The sequence below is a fragment of the Amblyraja radiata genome, chromosome 11, assembly GCF_010909765.2.
Source record: "Amblyraja radiata isolate CabotCenter1 chromosome 11, sAmbRad1.1.pri, whole genome shotgun sequence".
Taxonomy (NCBI): Eukaryota; Metazoa; Chordata; class Chondrichthyes; order Rajiformes; family Rajidae; genus Amblyraja; species Amblyraja radiata.
In genome coordinates, this window is record NC_045966.1 from 49,896,233 (window position 1) to 49,917,814 (window position 21,582).

General features: G+C 44.3%; 1 protein-coding gene across 2 annotated transcripts in view; it reads right to left on the bottom strand.

The window, feature by feature from the left end:
- ccdc69 (coiled-coil domain containing 69) overlaps positions 1-21,582 on the bottom strand; it is a 44,353-nt gene that overhangs the window by 18,081 nt on the left and 4,690 nt on the right. For both annotated transcript variants that reach the window (XM_033029906.1, XM_033029905.1), the window contains exon 2: positions 9,176-9,239. In XM_033029906.1, coding sequence (XP_032885797.1) covers positions 9,176-9,239 — 64 coding nt within the window. The remainder of the gene's footprint in view (positions 1-9,175; positions 9,240-21,582) is intronic.

The following is a 21,582-nucleotide window of genomic DNA, read 5'->3' on the forward strand; positions in this document are numbered from 1 at the left end:
TTGTAATCAATTTACAGTCTGGCCAAATGCCAAAAAAATGGCCAAATTTGCCACCTTTCTCTCTACATATGTACAGCTTTCAAAGTACATGAGCTATGGACCGGAAACTTGCCCTAGGGCTCGTATGGATTTGGTTTCATAGATTCAATGCAGCCAATTTTTGAAAGAGTACAACACATATTCACTGTCCCGCCAATTGAAGATTAATTTTAATCCCATTGGCATCTTTCTTTGATGTGTGAAGACAATGTAAAGAGGCAGAGACTCTGTGCATTGTTACTCAAATGTAGTTTTTATTACAAATTTAGTAAATGGATCATGTTACCCAGCACTCTGTGGTAATGTACAATTGTCGAGTCAGCTCCTTCTCACCACGAATTGCTGCCATGTTTTTACATTGATAACATATGTCAATTGGCACACTTAAACATGTTTCTCAGTATATTACACACCACAAACAAATGAGGATTATGTTTGTGTGTATATTCCATAATTAATTACATACACACATTAATGGTCCACCGACTCACGCCAACCATCGATTACAAACTTGCGCATCTTTGGAATTGGAGGGAAACCGGAACACCCAAATACAACCCACAAGCTCACAGGGAAAACCTATAAACTCCGCACGGACAGTGCATGTGGTCAGGATCGAACACGGGTCTCCGGTGCTGTGAGGCAGCAGCTCTATCACTGTGCCACTGTGCCATCCACTGTTAAGAGGAGGGATTTTGAGGAGAAAAACCCATGCAATTGTGGAGAAAGAATGGTAGCAGGGCAAATCATGGCAACAATACAGAACACAAGATTGTCATTTGGTCCTTGCAGAGCAATCGTTTTATTAAAAGTTGGCATAGAAGGATTTCTTTAATGCTTGTAAACAAATTATACAAGCTAAAGATAGAATGCACCCAGACCAGATAAAAGCTTCCATTTTGTGACACACCAGTCTTGGAATATCAACAGATCTGTTTAATAAATGTTGAGCATTCACTCACGGACCAGCTGTCCCACATAACTTCAATAAACACACAAGGTACAACATATAAATAACTCTCAGATAACTTGTTCATATTTTGGCATGGATAGAATATTGGTTGCCCAACTGAAAACAGAGTCGGCATAAACTGGAATCTTCACAAGACAGCAAGATATAATTCTCTGCCACAGAAGGCAGCGGATGCCAATTCACTGGATGTTTTCAAGAGAGAATTAGATATAGCTCTTCGGGCTAACAGAATCAAGGGATATGGGGAGAAAGCAAGAACGGGACACTGATTTTTGGATGATCAGCCATGATCATATTGAATGGCTTGAAGGGCTGGATGGCCTACTTCTGCACCCGTTTTCTATGTTTCTATGAGTGGTGTTCCACACTGTGCCGAGATTTCAACAATTTACTCTTTACAAAAGTGACTTTGATGAAGGCATGGTTGCTAAATTTACTACTGATGCAAATAAGTTGTAGACATAATGAGGCTGCAAAGAAATACTGTTAGGTTTTGCAAACGGGAAATTGCAATTGTTTCCCATTTTGCCGGAAATAAAAAACTGCATGTTATTGATGTGGCAAGTGATTACAGAATTATACAATGCAGGGGGATCTGGATGTTCCAATACACAATATGCCCACAGCTGATATGCAGGTTCAATAAGTAATTGGGAATGCTCAGATGTGGCCCTTGTGGCTAAGGGGATCAGAGGGTATGGAGAGAAGGCAGGTACGGGATACTGAGTTGGATGATCAGCCATGATCATATTGAATGGCGGTGCAGGCTCGAAGGGCCGAATGGCCTACTCCTGCACCTAATTTCTATGTTTCTATGTGTTGAACGGATCGATCACCAGCTAAGGATGTAGTTTTGATCTCCCAATCTACCTCATTGCTGAGCTTGCACTTTTATTGATCTACACTTTCTCTGCAACCACAACATTATATTCTGCACTGTTTATTTCTCTTTTCAGTACCCGTTGCTCTTGCATATACTTTTATTGTACTCCAGTTTTGTATGATATGCCTGGACAGCACACCAAAACTGTATCTTGGTACGCATGACAATAACAAACCAATATTAATATAGAAATGGGGAGGTTAAGGCATTGATTAGATCACATCTGCATTACTGTGTAGATGATTGGGCGTTTTAGTTAAGGAGAGGCGTTAATACATTGGAAGCGGTTCAGAAAATCTTGGTTCAATGTCTAAAATGGGGGATAAAATAGAAGAACTCAGCAGGTCAGGCAGCATCTCTAGAGAAAGGGGATGGGTGACATTTCAGGTTTGGACCTTCTTCAGGCTTAAAGTGGGGGGGGGGAGAAGAGAAAGGAGTTGGGGGGCTAGAAAAGACCAGGATCAATCAGGGGCACCTATTACTCTCTAAAATGGGGTAATTGCCTTACAAGGAAAGCTTAAAAAGGCTAGGGAAGTTTAGGTGAGTGAGAATAGACTGTTTAGATGAGTGTGGGAATTAATCCTGGTGTCCTCACCAATGTTTATGTACACTGCGGTTATCTTCCTGAACTAGCAATACAGAAGCTTGAAATGAAACAAGCCCAAACCATGCAATGACAACTAGAAAGTTAAATTTACTGAAATAAATAAATCTGGAATTAACACTAACATAGTACTGATAAAAGAGATCATGAAACTACCCAACCATAGCAAGGATCAACCTGGTCAAACAATGACCTTAGGGACGAAGACCCTCCAATCTTCCTTGTCTGGTCCTGCTCTGGCACAGCAACTGCCCAGTTGGGAATTTACCATTCATTTCCATCCATCCTTTGATGAGAGAGCACCCAAGCAACTCCTTCACACATCTTCCCACAAACTCAATGGAGAAATGAAGTCAAGGGCAAGACACCAACTTTACTATATTCTGCTATGTTGACATTGACATTTCCCCATCCTTCTGAGGCTCTTTACTTTGTTCCCTTTTTAAACCCATGAACTTTTACTCCATGCACTCATCCACATCCACAACAGGGCATTGTGTACAAAGGTCAGGAATTTGGAGCATTGAGTAGAAACGTCACCAAGTCATGCTGCAGCTGTATCAAACTATGGTTAGGCCACATTTGGAGCATTGTTTGCAGTTCTGGTTTCCACAGTACAGGAAGGATATGGGGACACTGAAGAAGGTGCTGAAGAGGTTCACCAGGACGGTGCCTGTAATTAAGGGCATTAGCAAGAAAGGGGAGGTGGACAACTTGGATTGTTTTTTTCGGATGCTGAGGAGAGAGGTTTATAAAATTACACGGGGCATAGATGGGGCAGAGAGTCAGAGTCTTTTTCTCAGGGTAGAGATTTTAGCATGGAGTTGGCATTGGAAGACCCTGGAGATGAGAGGCTGCGCTTGGTGGGGGTGTGGGGAGCCCCAAGGGAAGGAAACGATCGCAAATGAAGGCGGACCCCCCGTGGCCATGTGTGGCGGCAGGCCGGCCTAGCCACCGTGAAGAAGGACCCAGTGGGCCGCTGCCTGCAAGGGAAGCTGGGATGCCACTGAGCTCTGCCCTGGAATCTGGAATTGAAGCGGGAGTGGGCCAGTAGGAGAGGGACCGGGGTTTTGCCTCCAGTGCCTTCAAGGTCGGCTGCAGGAGTTGCTTAGTACACCACGGCTGCTGAGCGATGAAAGGGAGGTCAGTTTGGGGGCCAAGCGCAACAGAGGAGGCCCTGCTACAGCTACTGGATTGAGGGCACTCCAGCATATCCAGCACGTGGACCTGACTTGGACTTTTTTCTTTGTGTAAATGGCTCCAAATGAAGGCGACTTGTGCATGTGAAAGCTAGGCAAAAAGTATTTCACTGTGCAGTGCATACATGACAATAAAGAACCATTTAAACAGCAACTACTAGGTGGCATGGCTTTAAAATGAGAGGAGGAAAGTTTAAATGGACATGTGCGAGGCAAGATTTGTTAAACACAAAGTGTGACGGGGCCTGGAAATGCTGCCAGAGAGGGTGGTGAAAGCAGACAATAGTGATGTTTCAGTGGCATTTGGGCAGACACATGAACATGCAGGGAACAGAATGATATGGATGGTACACAAAATTGCTGGGGAAACTCAGCGGGTGCAGCAGCATCTATGGAGCGAAGGAAATAGGCGACGTTTCGGGCCGAAACCCTGTCTGAAGAAGGGTTTCGGCCCGAAACGTCGCCTATTTCCTTCGCTCCATAGATGCTGCTGCACCCGCTGAGTTTCCCCAGCAATTTTGTGTACCTTCGATATTCCAGCATCTGCAGTTCCCTTTTGAACAGAATGATATGGATAATGTGCAGGCAGAGGTGGTTAATTTAATTTTCCATTATGATCGACACAGTGTGGGCCAAAGGGCCTGTGTTGATGCTGTACTGTTTGTTCTATGTTCAAATCTTTAACGCACTCTATCAAACCTGCCGACATTTATTTTAATTTCATAATCACAACAATCATTAATTTTTCTCAAGTTTATTCAAGTTCAGATAACTGCAGCAATAACTGTGACAGAGGAACTGAAGGAAATCCACATTAGGCAGGAAAATGGTGTTGGATAGACTGATGGGACTGAAGGCTGATAAATCCCCAGGGCCTGATGGTCTGCATCCCAGGTTACTTAAGGAAGTGACTCTAGAAATTGTGGATGCATTGGTGATAATTTTCCAATGTTCTATAGACTCAGGATCAGTGGATTGGAGGGTAGTTAATGTTAACCCACTTTTTAAGAAAAGCGGGGGAGAGAAAACGGGGAATTATAGACCAGTTAGCCTGGTGGTGGGGAAGATGCTGGAGTCAATTATAAAAGATGAGATAGCCGCACATTTGGATAGCAGTAACAGGATCAGTCCGAGTCAGCATGGATTTACAAAGAGGAAATCATGCTTGACTAGTCTTCTGGAATTTATTGAAGATGTAACTAGGAAAATGGAAATGGAAGAGCCAGTGGATGTAGTGTACCTGGACTTTCAGAAAGCATTTGATAAGGTTCCACATAGGAGATTAGTGGGCAAAATTAGGTCACATGGTATTGGGGGTAGAGTGCTGACATGGATAGAGAAGTGGTTGCCAGACAGGAAACAAAGAGTAGGGATTAACTGGTCCCTTTCAGAAAGGCAGGCAGTGACTAGTCGGTTACCGAAAGGCTCGATGTTGGGACCGCAGCTATTTACAATATACATCAGTGATTTGGATGAAGGGATTCAAAGTAACACTAGCAAATTTGAAGATGACACAAAGCTGAGTGGCAGTGTGAACTGTGAGGAGGATGCTATGAGAATGTAGAGTGACTTAGACAGGTTGGGGGAGTGGGCAGATGCATGGCAGAAGAAGTTTAATGCGGGTAAATGTGAGGTTATCCACTTTGGTAGCAAAAACAGGAAGGCAGATTACTATCTAAATGGCGTCAAGTTGGGAAAAGGGGAAGTACAACGGGATCTGGGGGTCCTTGTACATCAGTCTATGAAAGTAAGCGTGCGGGTACAGCAGGCAGTGAAGAAAGCGAATGGCATGTTGACCTTTATAACAAGAGGAATCGAATATAGGAGCAAAGAGGTCCTTCTGCAGTTGTACGGAGCCCTAGTGAGACCACACCTGGAGTATTGTGTGCAGTTTTGGTCCCATAATTTGAGGAAGAACATTCTTGCTATTGAGGGAGTGCAGCGTAGGTTTACAAGGTTAATTCCAGGGATGATGGGACTGTCATATGCTGAGAGAAAGGAGCAGCTGGGCTTGTACACTCTGGAGTTTAGAAGGATGAGAGGGTATCTCATCGAAACATAAAAGATTGTTAAGGGCTTGGACACGCTAGAGGCAGGAAACGTGTTCCCGATGTTGGGGAAGTCCAGAACCAGAGGCCAGTTTAAGAATAAGGAGCAATCCATTTAGAACGGAGACGAGGAAACACTTTTTCTCACAGAGAGTGGTGAGTCTGTGGAATTCTCTGCCTCAGAGGGCAGTGGAGGCAGGCTCTCTGGATGCTTTCAAGAGAGAGCTAGATGGGGCTCTTAAAAATAGCGGAATCAGGGGATATGGGGAGAAGGCAGGAATGGGGTACTGATTGGGGATGATCAGCCAGGATCACATTGAATGGTGGTGCTGGCTCGAAGGGCCAAATGGCCTACTCCTGCACCTATTGTCTATTGTAATCGTTTCGTGGCAGTTTTGTCACTTCAGTGGATATCACTGGCTTAGAGGGTAACTGCTGTGAAACATTACTGCAAGCTACACATGCAGTGAGTTTGATGTCATGTTGCAATCTATTATGATAGTGAGAGAAAGAATGAGTGCCAAAGGCTTACATTTCTAACATGGTACCGCTCCAGGCTCAATGCAATACAGTTTGGTGCTACAGTTAGTCAGCTATGAATTACGTTGCTTTGCAAAATGAATGAAGTGCCTATCAGTTAGTCCAATGGGGCTATCTGTTATTAATTATCCTCTGGTAGTAATCTGTCATGCCTTTCTCCTGCTCCTTCATTGAATTGGACCATTGAGTGGAAGCTCAGAGAATGAAGTTACTGCCAGGAATTGCTCGCTGGTCAGGAGGTGGCCTGATGGGCAGAGTGGTCTATCAGTTGCTGAGATTGTCCACCGGAGACAGTCCCTGATCATTCCACTGGAAAATAGCATCTCCTGATGTTTCCACTAGTGGGAGGTCATAACCTCAGAATTAAAGGACGTTCCTTTAGGAAGATGAGGAGGAATTTCTTTAGTCAGAGGGTGGTGAATCTGAGGAATTCTTTGCCACAGAAGACTGTGGAGGCCAAGTTAGTGGATATTTTTAAGGCAGAGATAGATAGATTCTTAATTAGTAGAGGTGCCAGAATTTATGGGGAGGGGAAGGGGGGGGGGGGGGGAGACTTGATGGGCCGAAAAGCCTAATTCTTGGGGGGGGGGGGGGGGGGGGGGGGGGGGGGTTGAGGAAGGTGGGGGGGGTGTTGGTGTTTGGTTGGGGGGTGTGGTTGTGTGTAAGTGACGTGATTGCCAGATTAGGCCGAATTAATGCTCCTATCACTTCTGAACTTTTACACAGTATATGATACACCACACCATTAATTGATTATTTCCTCAAAATACCAGCCATCAAGGCAGAGATAATTTGGGTAAGCAATTAAAAGACACAAAGTACTGGAGTAACTCAGGAGGTCAGGCAGCATCTTTGGAGAACACGAGAGGGTGATGTTTTAGGTCGGGATCCTTTTTCACTCGAACCAACACCTGCAGTTCTTTGTTTCTACAAATTAAGACTGTAGCTGGTCCCAATTCTTTTGAAAAAACATAAACATTTTCAAATTTCCATTCTTTTCCTCCCCAGAGTTGATTGGAAAGGAAACCCCTGGTGACGTCTCTGAGCTGTTTCGTTTTTTTCCCAAGTGTGGAGAGGTTCACTATGAGGGCAGCATAGTGGTGCAATGGTAGAGTTGCTGCCTTACAGCGCCGGGTTCGATCCCGACTACGGGTGCTTTCTGTACGGAGTTTGTACGTGCTCTCTGTGATCACGTGGGTTTTCTCGGGGTGCTCTGGTTTTCCCCCCACACTCCAAAGACAAAAAGGTTTATAGGTTAACTGGCTTCTGTGAATTGTAAATTGGTGCTAGTGCGTTGGATAGTGCTAGTGTACAGGGGATTGCAGACTCATTGGGCCGAAGGGCCTGTTTCCTCACTGTGTCTCTAAAGTCACCACCTCCTAACTCCAAAAAAGGGACGAAGCTGAGTGAGGTTAAAGGTTTCAAAGGGGAAAGGCTGGTCACATGGCCAATGATTGCTGAGGCAGTAGGGAGGGCTGGTCTGTCAAACATAGTCAGGAGTTTGACAGGCCCATTGTACAGTTAGCAGCACGCAATGCAGCCTCAAGCTGCGGGGAAGTCATGGGTGGACACCCATCTGCATGATCTGGCTCACCGTTTCTAATTCCTTAGACAGATAAATAATTCATCTTCACAATATTACTCTGTGTGGATCTCCCGTGCACTGACAAAGGAGGAGTCTGTCTGTCTTCTGCTGTGCAACACAAGGATTCTACCAAAGATGCACAAAAAGCTGGAGTAACTCAGCGGGTCAGGCAGCATCTGGAGAATAGGAATAGGCGATGTTTCAGGTCGAAGAAGGATCTCGACCTGAAACGTCACGTATTCCTTCTCTCCAGAGATGCTGCCTGACCGTTGAGTTACTCCAGCTTTTTGTGTCTATCTTTGGAAGAATCCTTGTGTGGCACATCTTCAGTTCATCCATCTTCAATTTAAACCAGCCTCTGCTCTTCCTTCCTTCACAAGGAGTCAACCCTCCTGTACTGAACCAGGATTGCCCAACCAGTTTAGATTGCAAGGGAAATGGTGGAGTCAGTATCATGTGCCCCAAACTCTGGAAACATATGTAATCTAACATTACAGGAGAGTGCATTGGTAATCTAACACCAGGGAGGGGCAGGGAAGGATATACTTGGGCTCTGCAGAATGCAAGACAAACTATTTAGTATTATATATGTGAGTAAGGTGGCTTAATCCAACTGGCTTAAAAGGGACAAATCTAATACTGTAACGCAGGCCAACAGCACTAGGGGTGACAGAGTTGTACAATATATGGACAGTTCAATCCAAACCTAAGATACTCCATCATTTTGTGTGTAACTTAGCAGGTAGACAGAAATGCTAGAAAAACTCAGCGGGTGAGGCAGCATCTATGGAGCGAAGGAAATAGGCAACGTTTTGGGTCGAAACCCTTCTTCAGACCCGAAATGTTGCCTATTTCCTTCGCTCCATAGATGCTGCCTCACCCGCCGAGTTTCTCCAGCATTTTTGTCTACCTTCGATTTTCCAGCATCTGCAGTTCATTCTTAAACACGAGTAACTTAACAGGTCAGGCAGCATCTCCGAAGTAAAGGAACAGGTGACGTTTTGGGTCAGAACCCTTCTTCAGACTCCATCTAGACCCATTTTGTTTCACTGGTCGATATTTCACAAACAACATCATTGAATCAATTTCAATCAAAAAAAAAAATCACAAGGTCACCAATTATCATCATTTGACTAGTCAAAATAGTCTTGAATCCGATTCAATTTTACTGTTCGAGATACGGTTTATTAAATTAAAAGCATGAAGTTTAATAATTAGAACAAGGCCACTCAGCCCTTCAAACCTATTCCACCACACAACATCATGATGACACTATCAATTGGCTTAATTGTCTGGTTTCTTACCACCATCGCTTTGAAGTGCTGTTAATTCTTGAGAAACCTCCTTGTGTTCTGGTGAAGCTTCTTTCTGTTCAGATCAAAAATAAACAGGGTTACTCATCCCTTGTACCTTGCAGTATCTGAAAGAATAATTTACTCCGACTTATCTGCAACAGGCAGCAAGAGTCAGCAATGAACAATAATAGGAACTAGAATTAGGAGCAGGAGCAGGTCATGTGGCTCCTTTAGGCCTCACCACATTGAAATCATGACTGATCTACCATGGTTCTGTTTTCCTGCAATATCTCAAGATTCTCATCATACCCAGAAAACTATTGATTTTTATTGCATATAAGTTCAATGGTCCTCCGAATTAGAGAATTCCAAGGATCCACCAATCTGTGGATGAATAAATGCCTGCATATTTCTGTCCCAAATATCTTGTCCTTTAATTTCGAGACGATGAACTCTGGTTCAATGTTTTTCATCTAGGGGAAAGCATTGTCCCTGTATCAAGCTCGAGAATTACCTTCCTCCCTACAGACTATTTTCCTCTCTTTGTAACTACAATCTATCATCTTGCCTTAGTTATTTATATCACTATTCTCCAATGTATAAAGTATTTAAAAATATTTAAAAGACAGTTGGACAGGTACATGGATCGGAAAGGTTTAAAGCGATACGAGCAAAACACAGGCATGTGGGACTAGTGTAAATTGAAACAGAGAAAAAAAAAGGTACAGGAGTAGGCCCTTCGAGCCATTCAATATGATCATGGGTGATCATCCAACATCAGCACCCTGTTCCTGCTTTTCCCTCATATCTCTTGATTCCATTAGTCCTACGAGCTAAATGGGATATCTTGGTCAGCATGGGCAGGATGGGCTGAAGGGCCCACTCCCATGCTGTATGACTATGATACAATCCCTCTGCTTGCCTGCAAGGGCAGAATGGGTGTGCAGTGGTTAAATATCACATCAGGGAAGGCTCAATTCTCCATATTTATCAGACTTACAGATAAATCAAATCCTATTATAAAGAAGTGTGGGATGATGGCCAAGAAAACACTTCAACCTTCAAAATATTTCTTTACTTTATGCCTGACCACATGATGAATCTCAATATTATCATGACTGAAGGTTGAGCCAAGTGAATGCCTTGAATTCCTTGAACTGCTTAACACATTGCCAGTGACCAAGGTCCCTGCTTACGATGAAGCTGCATCAACCCAAACAGGATAACCGCTAAACCCACGGCACTCACATTAAAACCCACCAGGCACTGACGCTGTGAAAAATCAAAACAGAGGAGAAAAGTAGCAACAACTCCCGGTAACCTTCACAACCGCAGCCGCTCGACTGAATTCACTCTCTGGCTCTGTTGTAACTGTGAACTCTAAACAATGGGTCAAATTGTAACCTCTTCTGGCCCTCCCAAGGAAAAGGCTAGTTAGGAATAAAGGAGGTTACCTGTCAGTTTGGAATTTGACCTTTTGGCACCCGCCTGATATTTAGCAGCAGATGGGCAAGCCTAAATAAAGCCCCAAGATGCATGCACTATGTTCAAAGAATACCCAAAAAACATTTGATGTTGTAGTGTGAGTGGGAAGCAACTGGTTTGGGAACCAGGTCGACAGGTTCTTTGAAGAGGTCTCTGGGCAATCAAAACAATGCTCTTTTGTGACCAGGATGACCAAGTGTATTTCTTGGGGCCCATCTGCCCGTTATCCCTTCATTGTTTCATAACAACCTGATGTTTGAGTGTGGCTTGCTCTTCTATACCCCTTAACACAACCTTTAGAGTACCGTGTGTTCAAGGATAAAGGGTGGTGGATATATGGACGAAGGGCTAGAGGCAGGTACAGTAATTATTATTTCTTCCAAAAAAGAAAAAAGAAAAATGCAAGCTTCACAATAAGGTACGTTGAGAGATCAGATCTGTACCCCGGCTTTTGCAAGGCTGGTAAACACGGGGAAGAAGCAGTTCACAAGCTTTCAAACTTTTGTAGCGTCTGCCTGAGGGAGAATAACCAGGTTGCGAGTGAACCATCATTATGTTGGCTGCTTTCTTGAGGCGGCTTGAAGTGTAGATGGAGCCAATGGGCGGGCGTTGGCAGAGAGACTGGTGTGTGTGCATTCCTCTTGTGGCCTTCTGCTATGTTCCTACGGCCTCAGTGTGTACTAACTGGCATTCTCCAATAATAATAATAATAATAAATCAGTTATCAGAAATGATGTGAAGCTGAAAAGCTCTTCATTTGGTGGCCTGGTAAGGGCGATAAACAAAAGAAGGTGGTGTTAGAACATGGAACATAATGCAGTTCAGCACAGGAACAGGGGCCCTTCAGCCCACAATGTCTGTGCCGAATATGCTGCCAAGATAAACTAATCTCATCTGCCTGCACACGATTCATTTTCCTCCATTCCCTGCATACAAAAGCCTCTTGAACACCACAATTTAATCTGCTTCACCACCACCCAAGGCACAGGGGTCCAGGCACTCACCACCCATGTAAAAAAAAAAAAAAAAAACCTGCCCTGCACAAATCCTTTAAATTTTGCCTATTTCACTTTAATCCTACACATTCTAGTCTTTGACGATTCCACCCCGAGAAATAGGTTTGGACCGTCTATCCTTTCTATGCCTCATAATTTTAATACTTCTATCAGGTCTTCTCAAAGCCTCTGGTATTCCAGAGAAACAATGCAAGTCTGCACAACCTCTTCTCACAGCCAATAACCTCTAATCCAGGCAGCATTCTGCGAGTATCTTTATTGCTGGCATCATTGGCCTGTGGCAGCATCATGCTAAACCTGCCAGCGGGTCAGATTGTTGAATTCCATTTGGACAAGATCAGTGAGGACATGGCAAGAGTCCAGTGGAACAGCTTTAACTTGGAAGGTACATGCCCGGCCAATGGTAGGTTTTATGCCGTGGGCAGTTGCATTCAGTAAGAAGTGCTCTCCTGCCAGGTGTAAACTCAAGCATGATATTCACTTCTGACAACTAGTCCTGCCTGTCAACACTGTTATATGTATAAAAAGGGCTTGTGAAATCGCTGGTGGAAATGTATGAGCAAATTCTAAACGTCCAGGGAGTATTAATTTACATCAAGTCAATAACCATAACCATGCAGACATGAGGCAATGCAGATACTGGAATCCTGAACAAAAAATAAATAAATCAAAGTGTTAGAGTAACTCAGCAGGTTAGGCAACATTTGTGGTGTTTAGGTATTGGTGACGTTTTGGGTTGGGACATCTTCAGATGGATTGCAGTGGGCTGGGGGGGGGGGGGGGGGGGAAGAGAAAGAAAGGTGGAAGAGAGGAGGGGGTTGGACATAGGCTGGCTAGTGATGGGGCGACATTACTTGGAGGAGGTTTTGCAGCAGAGCAGCTATCACTTACCAGGCTTTGTCCTGCCCCCACCTCTTTTCCAGCTTCCTTCTGTCAACGTTTGCCTGAGTTTAATTGAAGTAACAGAGAGGGATGTCGATGGAAATATTGTTAACTGTGTAAAATATATGGAATGCAAAATGTGTTTTACAGCATGGCTTCCGAATGATGTGTCATGAAGATTTCCAGATTTGCATTTCACTCAAAATTTGGAGGTGTAGTGCACTGCGTGGAACATAACGATAGACTGTAAGGAGATTTAGAGGCATACAACTTCCTGGAGATACAAGCAAGTTGGTGGAATGGACAGACTGGGGCAGATAAACTTTAAAGCCAAGTAATGCAGAGTGTTATACAATGGGGGAAATGGGAAAGGCATTATTCTGAAATGAGTGCAAAGAGAGATCTACTGGTATATGTACATGGCTCCTTAAATGTGACAGGGGAGGCTACGGGAACATGGGTTATAAATAGAGATATTTAGTATAACAGCAGGAAAACCACGCGGTCACAAGGAGAATGCGCAAACTCCACACAGACAGCACCCAAGGACAGGATTGAACCAGTCTCTGGAACTGTGAGCAGGGGCTCGACCAGCATCACCACTGTGCTGTTCAGGGAGTTAACTGTATACGATTCACTGTAGGAGTTCAGAGAGGGTGCAGGGGTTTTACTAAAATTATTTAAAGTGAATTTACATGTGCAAATAGGCAGGAAGAGCTGAGGAACAGATGAGGCAAAGAAGGCATTTGATTAAATAAACTTAAAATCATAAAAGGTATATTTCAAACAGAGAAGGAAAAAAGTGTTTCCAGTTACAGAAGGGTCAAAAATCCAGGGGACATGGAATAAAGATGATTGGCAAAAGAACCAGAAGGGACAGGAGCAAAATGTTATGCAGCAAATGTTTACATTATTGTCAAGGACAAATAGGAATTCAATTGTGATAATCAAAGGGAGACAGATAAATATCTGAAAGGAAAGAATGGGTCTGGGGATTACATGGGATGCGACTAGCTGCATTAGTCTTACATTGGACTGTAATGGACTCAACAGACCAAGTGTCCTACAAACAGGCTGAAATCCAGTTATCAATGCAATCACTTTTTCTTGAAAATGAATTGGTCTCTATTTTGCCTGATATAGGAACTGATTTGTCACTCAATTTATGAACTGCAACAAAGCTCTACAAAAATGAGATGTATGTAAACTACAACAATAGGGAATGAAGAAATAGATGGCATAGAATTATATAGAAAAAGACCATCTGATAGAGACATGACCACCGCAATGCTGAGACCAGGTTTGTCAAGGACCTTGGAGAGAATATAAATACATCCAAACTTAACTTGAATCAGCAGCACAAAACTATTTTGAATCAACTTGCTCAAGGTCAATGGCTTGGTCAAAGATGGATAGAGATGTTGACATTAATTACTGAGAATCATAGAGCAGGGAAACAGGCCCTTCAATCCATGACGACTAAGATGTCCCATCTAAACTTGTCCCGTATCCCTCTAAACCTTTTCTAGTTGATCTATAGTTGCAAATCTAAGGTATTTGCACACCAAGAATAAAAATTAAACCATTCTCCTGATGTTTGTGCAGTCATACTGATTACAATGGAGGTTTTACACTGCAGTGAACTTTATAATCTATGATTTATTTTCTCATGCTGGCAAATATTCAGACCTCTTTAGAGAAGTTGCTATTATTAAAATTGCTTCGTTCTTCATTAAAGCAGAGCAGAAACTCTGCTTCATGACTAAAAAAGGATCTTTAAAAGACCTTTAGAAGAAGTACCACTGGTTTGTTTAATAAAACATATTTCACTACTGAAAGCTCAGAAACACCCACACAGAGCAATTTTCTTGAACTCATCTTATGACTGTGCAGAATACTGCAGAGTCAGAAGAATACTGCATAGTCAGATAGTCAGTAGGACTGGTGGACTCAGAATTGTGGTCAACAATATTAGATAATCCAGCAGTTCCAGGCTTTACATTTTTATTATTTGTACGTTCCTTGAGGTAATTAGAAATCATTAGTCTTCCTCCACTATTTTGACCATCTCCAAATTCATCTTATTTCATTACATTGACCCACCGAGTCTATGCTTCCCTTCAGAGTATTTCCTTTACCCCACCAAATTGCCAGTGCCCCCATTCCTTCTCACATGCCCACACCTACTTTTTCCTTATTCACTATTCCTTCACCGTCCTTTTCCATCTTGGTCAATCATCTCTTGCATTATTTAAACTTTGCTCTCTTCCACCCAGTTGCTTGATTCCCCATCGCTCTCCTCCACAATCCCTTTCTCCATTGCAACACTTGTTTTAACTCTTCCCAGCTCTGAAGAAAGATCAACCCAAAACTTTGACGGCTTCTCTCCACGGATGCAACCTGATCAACGGAATATTTCCAGCAAATGTTTTCATTTTGCTTCTCCAACATCTTATATTTTTCACTTTTTGATATTTAAAACATTAACTTCCTTGCCACAGAGCCAACATACTGAATATTTTAAAACCATTTCTGTTTAATTTCTTCACATTGGTTCCACTATTCAGTACCATATTCAGCACCTGTCTGACCAATTTAAAGCTCAAGTTCTCTAAAGTGCATCGGGATCAAGCTCCACCCCATCCACTTGGGCTATCTGTCAAAACCTGTGCCCCCCTCTAACTCTCTCATGCCCACAGCAATTGACTCTGTCGCTAAGATGACATGGGTTGTTCCCCAAATTCTCTGCTAAGCTCCTTTAATTCTATTAATAACATATATTACATGCACTTCAACTGCAATGTGTACCGAGCATTTATCCCATACGACTTGGATACAAACAATAGGAACATACATTGCCAAGTTACAAAGACCCAATGCAAATAAATGATTGTGTACATAATCATAAGAGGAATAGATTGGGTAGACACACAGAGTCTCTTGCCCAGATTAGGGGGGAAATAGAGAACCAGAGGACATAGGTTTAAGGTGGGGGGTGGGGGAGAAGATTAAATAGGAACCCGAGGGGTAACTTTATCACATAAAGAGTGGTGGGTGTGTGGTAATACCCTCAGAAGGATACCATGCATTCAATGTATTCTGTTCTCAATGTTTGCCCACGAGGGTATCTATAGTAACAGGAATCTTTAGTTGATTGCTAAAGTAATTATAGCTGGGTGTTTGTAAGAGGCAAGATGGCATTAAAGAAGGACAGCAAAAGAGGATAATAAAGTTAAGGAGAATTCTTGAACAGGATGTCCAAGGAGGATGTGCAGCACAGTGGCACAGCGGGTAAAGCTGCTGTCTCACTTGGGCGACCTAATTGGCGAGTTTAGAAGAGTTTGAAAAAATGTCACGTTGAAAACCTCCTTTGACTATGTAGACCTCCTTCGATTAGCTACGACTAACTTTGGGAAAATGGGACACTGAATAGTGGAGAGTGAAGACGACTTCCTTCGACCATGATGAATATCTACGACTACCTTCGACTACCCTCGATTACCTACGACTAACATGCCGACCTACTAGGACGTACTACAAACGGACCGTTGGAGACAGCGGTGGAGGGTCGGAGCGGTGAGGGCTTGAATCGGGCACGGGGCTTGTTCTCGCGGAGACCCAGGACCGTTGGAGACAGCGGTGGAGGGTCGGAGCGGTGAGGGCTTGAATCGGGCACGGGGCTTGTTCTCGCGGAGACCCAGGACCGTTGGAGACAGCGGTGGAGGGTCGGAGCGGTGAGGGCTTGAATCGGGCACGGGGCTTGTTTCTCGCGGAGACCCAGGACCGTTGGAGACAGCGGTGGAGGGTCAGAGCGGTGAGGGCTTGAATCGGGCACGGGGCTTGTTCTCGCGGAGACCCAGGACCGTTGGAGACAGCGGTGGAGGGTCGGAGCGGTGAGGGCTTGAATCGGGCACGGGGCTTGTTCTCGCGGAGACCCAGGACCGTTGGAGACAGCGGTGGAGGGTCGGAGCGGTGAGGGCTTGAATCGGGCACGGGGCTTGTTCTCACAGAGACCCAGGACCGTTGGAGACAGCGGTGGAGGGTCGGAGCGGTGAGGGCTTGAATCGGGCACGGGGCTTGTTCTCGCGGAGACCCAGGACCGTTGGAGACAGCGGTGGAGGGTCGGAGCGGTGAGGGCTTGAATCGGGCACGGGGCTTGTTTCTCGCGGAGACCCAGGACCGTTGGAGACAGCGGTGGAGGGTCGGAGCGGTGAGGGCTTGAATCGGGCACGGGGCTTGTTCTCGCGGAGACCCAGGACCGTTGGAGACAGCTGGTGGAGGGTCGGAGCGGTGAGGGCTTGAATCGGGCACGGGGCTTGTTCTCGCGGAGACCCAGGACCGTTGGAGACAGCGGTGGAGGGTCGGAGCTTACCAAATCCCGTGACGTTCCACACTCCATAGGGAGGGTTTCTGGGGAAGCCGCTGATTGGTGGGAGCAGACTAGAGGAAGCAGCTGATTGGGTGCAACCTCAGGTTAGCATTTCTGCTTTTTGGTTAAAGGTGCAGTGATTTAGTAAGGGTATAGTGAGCTAAGGGAGGCTAGGGAAGCGGAAAATCAAAATGTGACAGGAGGATCCAGAATGTGTGAAGATAAAGCTCTAGATGTAAAAGGGGCAAAAACGGAAGGAAGGGTAGTAAAAATCATCTGAAAGTGCTTTATCTAAATGCGCTGTACACGGTATTAGTGAGACCACATTTGGAATACTGTGTACAGTTCTGGGGTCCATACTTAAGAAAGGATGTACTAGCCCTGGAGGCAGTGCAGCGAAGGTTTACAAGATTAATTCCTGCAATGAGGGGATTGACATATGAGGAAAGGTTAAGTAAGCTGGGACTCTACTCTTTGGAGTTTAGAAGAATGAGAGGCGATCTCATTGAAACGTATAAGATCGTGAGGGGCCTTGATCGGGTGGATGCACCGAGGATGTTCCCAATGATCGGGGAGGCTAGAACTAGGGGACATAGTTGCAGAGTGAGGGGGGGCTCTTTTAAAACTGAGATGAGGAAGAGCTTCTTCACCCAGAGGGTGGTTAGTTTGTGGAGTTCACTGCCCCAGGGAGCAGTGGAAGCAGAAACGTTAAATTTATTTAAGTCAAAAATAGATGGTTTTTTAGCTGCCAAGGGGATAAGGGGCTACGGGGAGAAGGCAGGGATATGGGCCTAGGTATGGTTAGTATAGTAGACCTGAGTGATCTCCTGGACAAGTGTCGATCGCCTGGATTGGGGTCGGAGAGGAATTTCCCGGATTTTTTTCCCGAATTGGACCTGGGTTTTTATCCGGTTTTTTGCCTCCCCCAGGAGATCACGCGGTTCTTGGGGTGGAGAGGGGTGATAGCGGTATAGAGGGGAGGGTAGTGTCTTGTGTTCTGTGTCTTGTGTCTACTGTTTGTGGGTGAGTGTGTCTGTTTAGTGTTCAGCCATGAGTGAATGGCGGTGCGGGCTCGACGGACCTGATGGTCTACTCTCGCACCTACTTTCTATGATTCTATGATTCTAAACCTACGAGTAAAAAAAAGTATCGATTCTTTCCATGGCGACCTTTTTTTTTACTTGCGGGCATTTTTTAACATATTGAAAAAACCGCCGCGACCTAGCTGAGGCCCCGAGTACGCGGAGACCACTCTCGAGCATGAAGGAGAGTTATGAAGACCTCCTACAACCTCGTGTCGACCGTGCTGCAAGTACGAGTCGAGGGCAAACTCGCCTGAACTCGCGGATTAGGTCGCCCAAGTGGGACAGGCCCTTAAAGCTGCCGTCTCACAGCTCCAGAGACCAGGCCCAATCCTGCCATCGAGTGCCATTTATGTGGGGTTTACACGTTCTCCTTGTGACCATGTGGGTTTCTTCCAAGTGCTCCAACTCCCTCCCACATCCCATAGACATTTGGGTTTGTAGGTTAATTAACCTCTGTAAATTGCCACTCGTGTGTAAGGAGTGGATGTGAAAGTGGGAACTAGTGTGAACAGATGATTAAAGATCAGCAGGAGGTGGCGGAGGCAGATATGATAAATGCCTTTAAGAGACTTTTAGATAGGCACATGGATATGCAAGGAGTGGATGGATATGGAATATGTGCAAGTAGATAAGAGTTGGTCTTGGCATCATATTCAGCACAGATATTTTGTGCTGAAGGATCTGTTCCTGTGCAAGTCTAGTGGGGGCCAAACCTGTGCTCTCTTCTTGCCCCACAAATACCATATTAAAGCTTTGACACAGATTTCTGAATTTTCACCGTACTTTATAATCTTTTTGCACTCTTCTGGAGCTGAAGCCTCAGCAATGGATCTGCATTCATGACTATTGCAAACCTGGAAAACTTAAACGGTACAGAGGATGGGATCTGCCGATTTAATCTTGCATGAAGTTGCCAACGACTCGAAGAGCTGAATTGGCTCCTTCCATGCTGTAACATTCTTTTGATTCCAGATGATACTCGACATCAAGTCAGTGGCTTCAGCTCTTTTCTGGAGAGAAGCCCAGGTCCAATTCTCCGTGGAATTACAAAAGGTGCCAATTTCCACCAACGGAAGACCCATTACTATGGGGCCCTTGACATAATTCCAATGCAGCAACTGAATCGCAAAGCAGAAATGTGCACTAACATGATAAGAACTCAATAGAAGTAACAGAAAAGTAATTGCCTGGAAACCAAAAAAATATTGACACTTGTGGTTTTATGGAGTGTGGTGTTGCTTCATATGCACCGTTTGCACAGCTCCAGTTTAAAACATTTGTGACAACAGATTATTCATTCTGCTTTCCAACCACATGTATTAGCTGTAAAGGCAATGTGAAGTCTGAGGTAATATTCATGAAAACCAGTTTTACCACCAGCAAGTAGTTTTTTTCTCTAAGGTGGGACATGATATTCTGATAACCTGGATGTAAAACTGTGGAAATTGAATCTAGTCAGGTGAGAAATCCATTTCTGATTTCATACTAGATGTCAGCTTCAATTGTGGTAACTTTTGATGGAGAGTTTGTGTGGGAGGATATGTTTTTTTTGTTAAACGTGTAGGCAATGCATCAGAGATATCAAAGGTTCAGTTCAAGGCCTGCTTCCTGCTTTATAACTTCTTAAAAAATGATTATACAAGATTTATTAAAGCCTTGATTTTCAATCCGTTGTGAAGTAAATGAGAATTGGAGCTGGTTTGATGGCTGTAACGCCTACTTCTGTTCCCTTCATTGACCACAGCTCTGCTGCAGTAAAAACATTAGCTTACGACATTAACTACACGCTTTCAGCATACAACCACCTGCAGGAAATCTGTTAAAATACACCCATTTTTTTTTGTGTGCTAAGGAATTGCCCAGTGTGCAAAGCAGGTTTCACTTTATTGTGTACATATGGTGGCTTCATGTTTGAAGTATACCTGAGCTCTTTGTCAAGGTGTCTGGTTCTTTGTAGCTGCTTTATAAAAGGTTTTCATCTCCACCCATGGGCAGGTTGTTCTGACACGAGAAATCCCAAGTCACTGAATTATATCTTCCATGCATGCTTGGATTGCACAAGATGAACAAGAAGGCTGTAGACATTTTCAGCAATCTGCCGTCTTAGACATAGACATAGAAAACATGTGCAGGAGTAGGCCATTCGGCCCTTCGAGCCTGCACCGCCATTCAATATGATCATGGCTGATCATCCAACTCAGTATCCCGTACCTGCCTTCTCTCCATACCTCCTGATCGCTTTAGCCACAAGGGCCACATCTAACTCCCTCTTAAATATAGTCTTGTGGAAAAATGGGGGACCGAGCTCAACTTTATTAAAAATAAAAAGGGTCCTGAACAGAAACGCCAGCCGTGCATTTCCTCCACAGATGGTGCATGACCCGATGAGTTACTCCAGCACTTTGTGATTTGTTCAAAATTCCAACATCTACAATTTCCTGCGTATCCAATTATCTTAATTTTTTCTTAATTAAAGCTGGGTTTTGATCCAGAAATCACAGCTTGTTTCCGTACTCAGAATGGTACAATTGGCCCCAGTATAACAGAGTTAGAGTGCCATTTGTGGAGGCAAATAGTAGAGATGTTATGAGACTAGCAGTGGAAGCTAGTTAAGGAATTGAACGATAGATTTGCAAACATGAAATAAGAGCGAGATAAAGGAAATTAAGCGGAAGGATACTCATGTGGGGTATTGACGCCTACTTTGGTATTCGGTGTATTTCCCATAGGACAACATTTTCTGTCTACTGAAGCTATGCCGTTTATCTTGTACAATCCAAGTTTTAATAGAAGACAAGATACAAAGTGCTAGAGTAACAAGCGGGTCAGGCAGCATCCCTGGAACAAAGCAGCATCTGCAGTTCCTTCCTACACAAAAGAATAGCAGAGTTTTCCAATGACGTCAAACTTTATGGAGGAGGCCAATGCCAGAAAGGTCAGTATGGGAATGGGAAGGGAAGTTAAAGTGTCTGGCAACCAGGAGGTCAGGTGGGCCAAGCCAGAAAGAGCGAGGGTGATCAGCGAAACAATCGCCCAGTCTACGCTTGATCTCGCCGATATATAGGAATCCACACCTGGAACAGTGGATACAGTAGATGAGGTTGGAGGAGATGCAAATGAACCTCTGCCTAACCTGAAAGGACTGTTGGACCTTTCAGTCCTGGGCCTCCTTCAGTGAGGCCAAATGCAAATTGGAGGAACAGCACCTCTTATTTCGCTTGGCCAGCTTACAATCCAGCAGTAACAGTATAGATTTCTCTTACTACAAGTAACCCTTGAATCCTCCCTTTCTCTCCATCTCTTCCCCACCCTAGTCATCGTACTAGTTTCACGATCTGGATAACTCGTTAACGCCTAGCCCACAGCCAACATCGGATCATTGTGGGCTCATCCTTTCCTTGATCATCATTACTTGTTTTGCATATCTTTCATTCATTTGTTCCATATCATCGTCTATATCTCTCGTTTCCATTTCCCCTGACTCTCAGTCGGAAGAAGGGTCTCGACACGAATAATCACCTATTCCTTTTCTCCAGAGATACTGCCTGTCCCGCTGAGTTATGCCAGCTTTATGTGTCT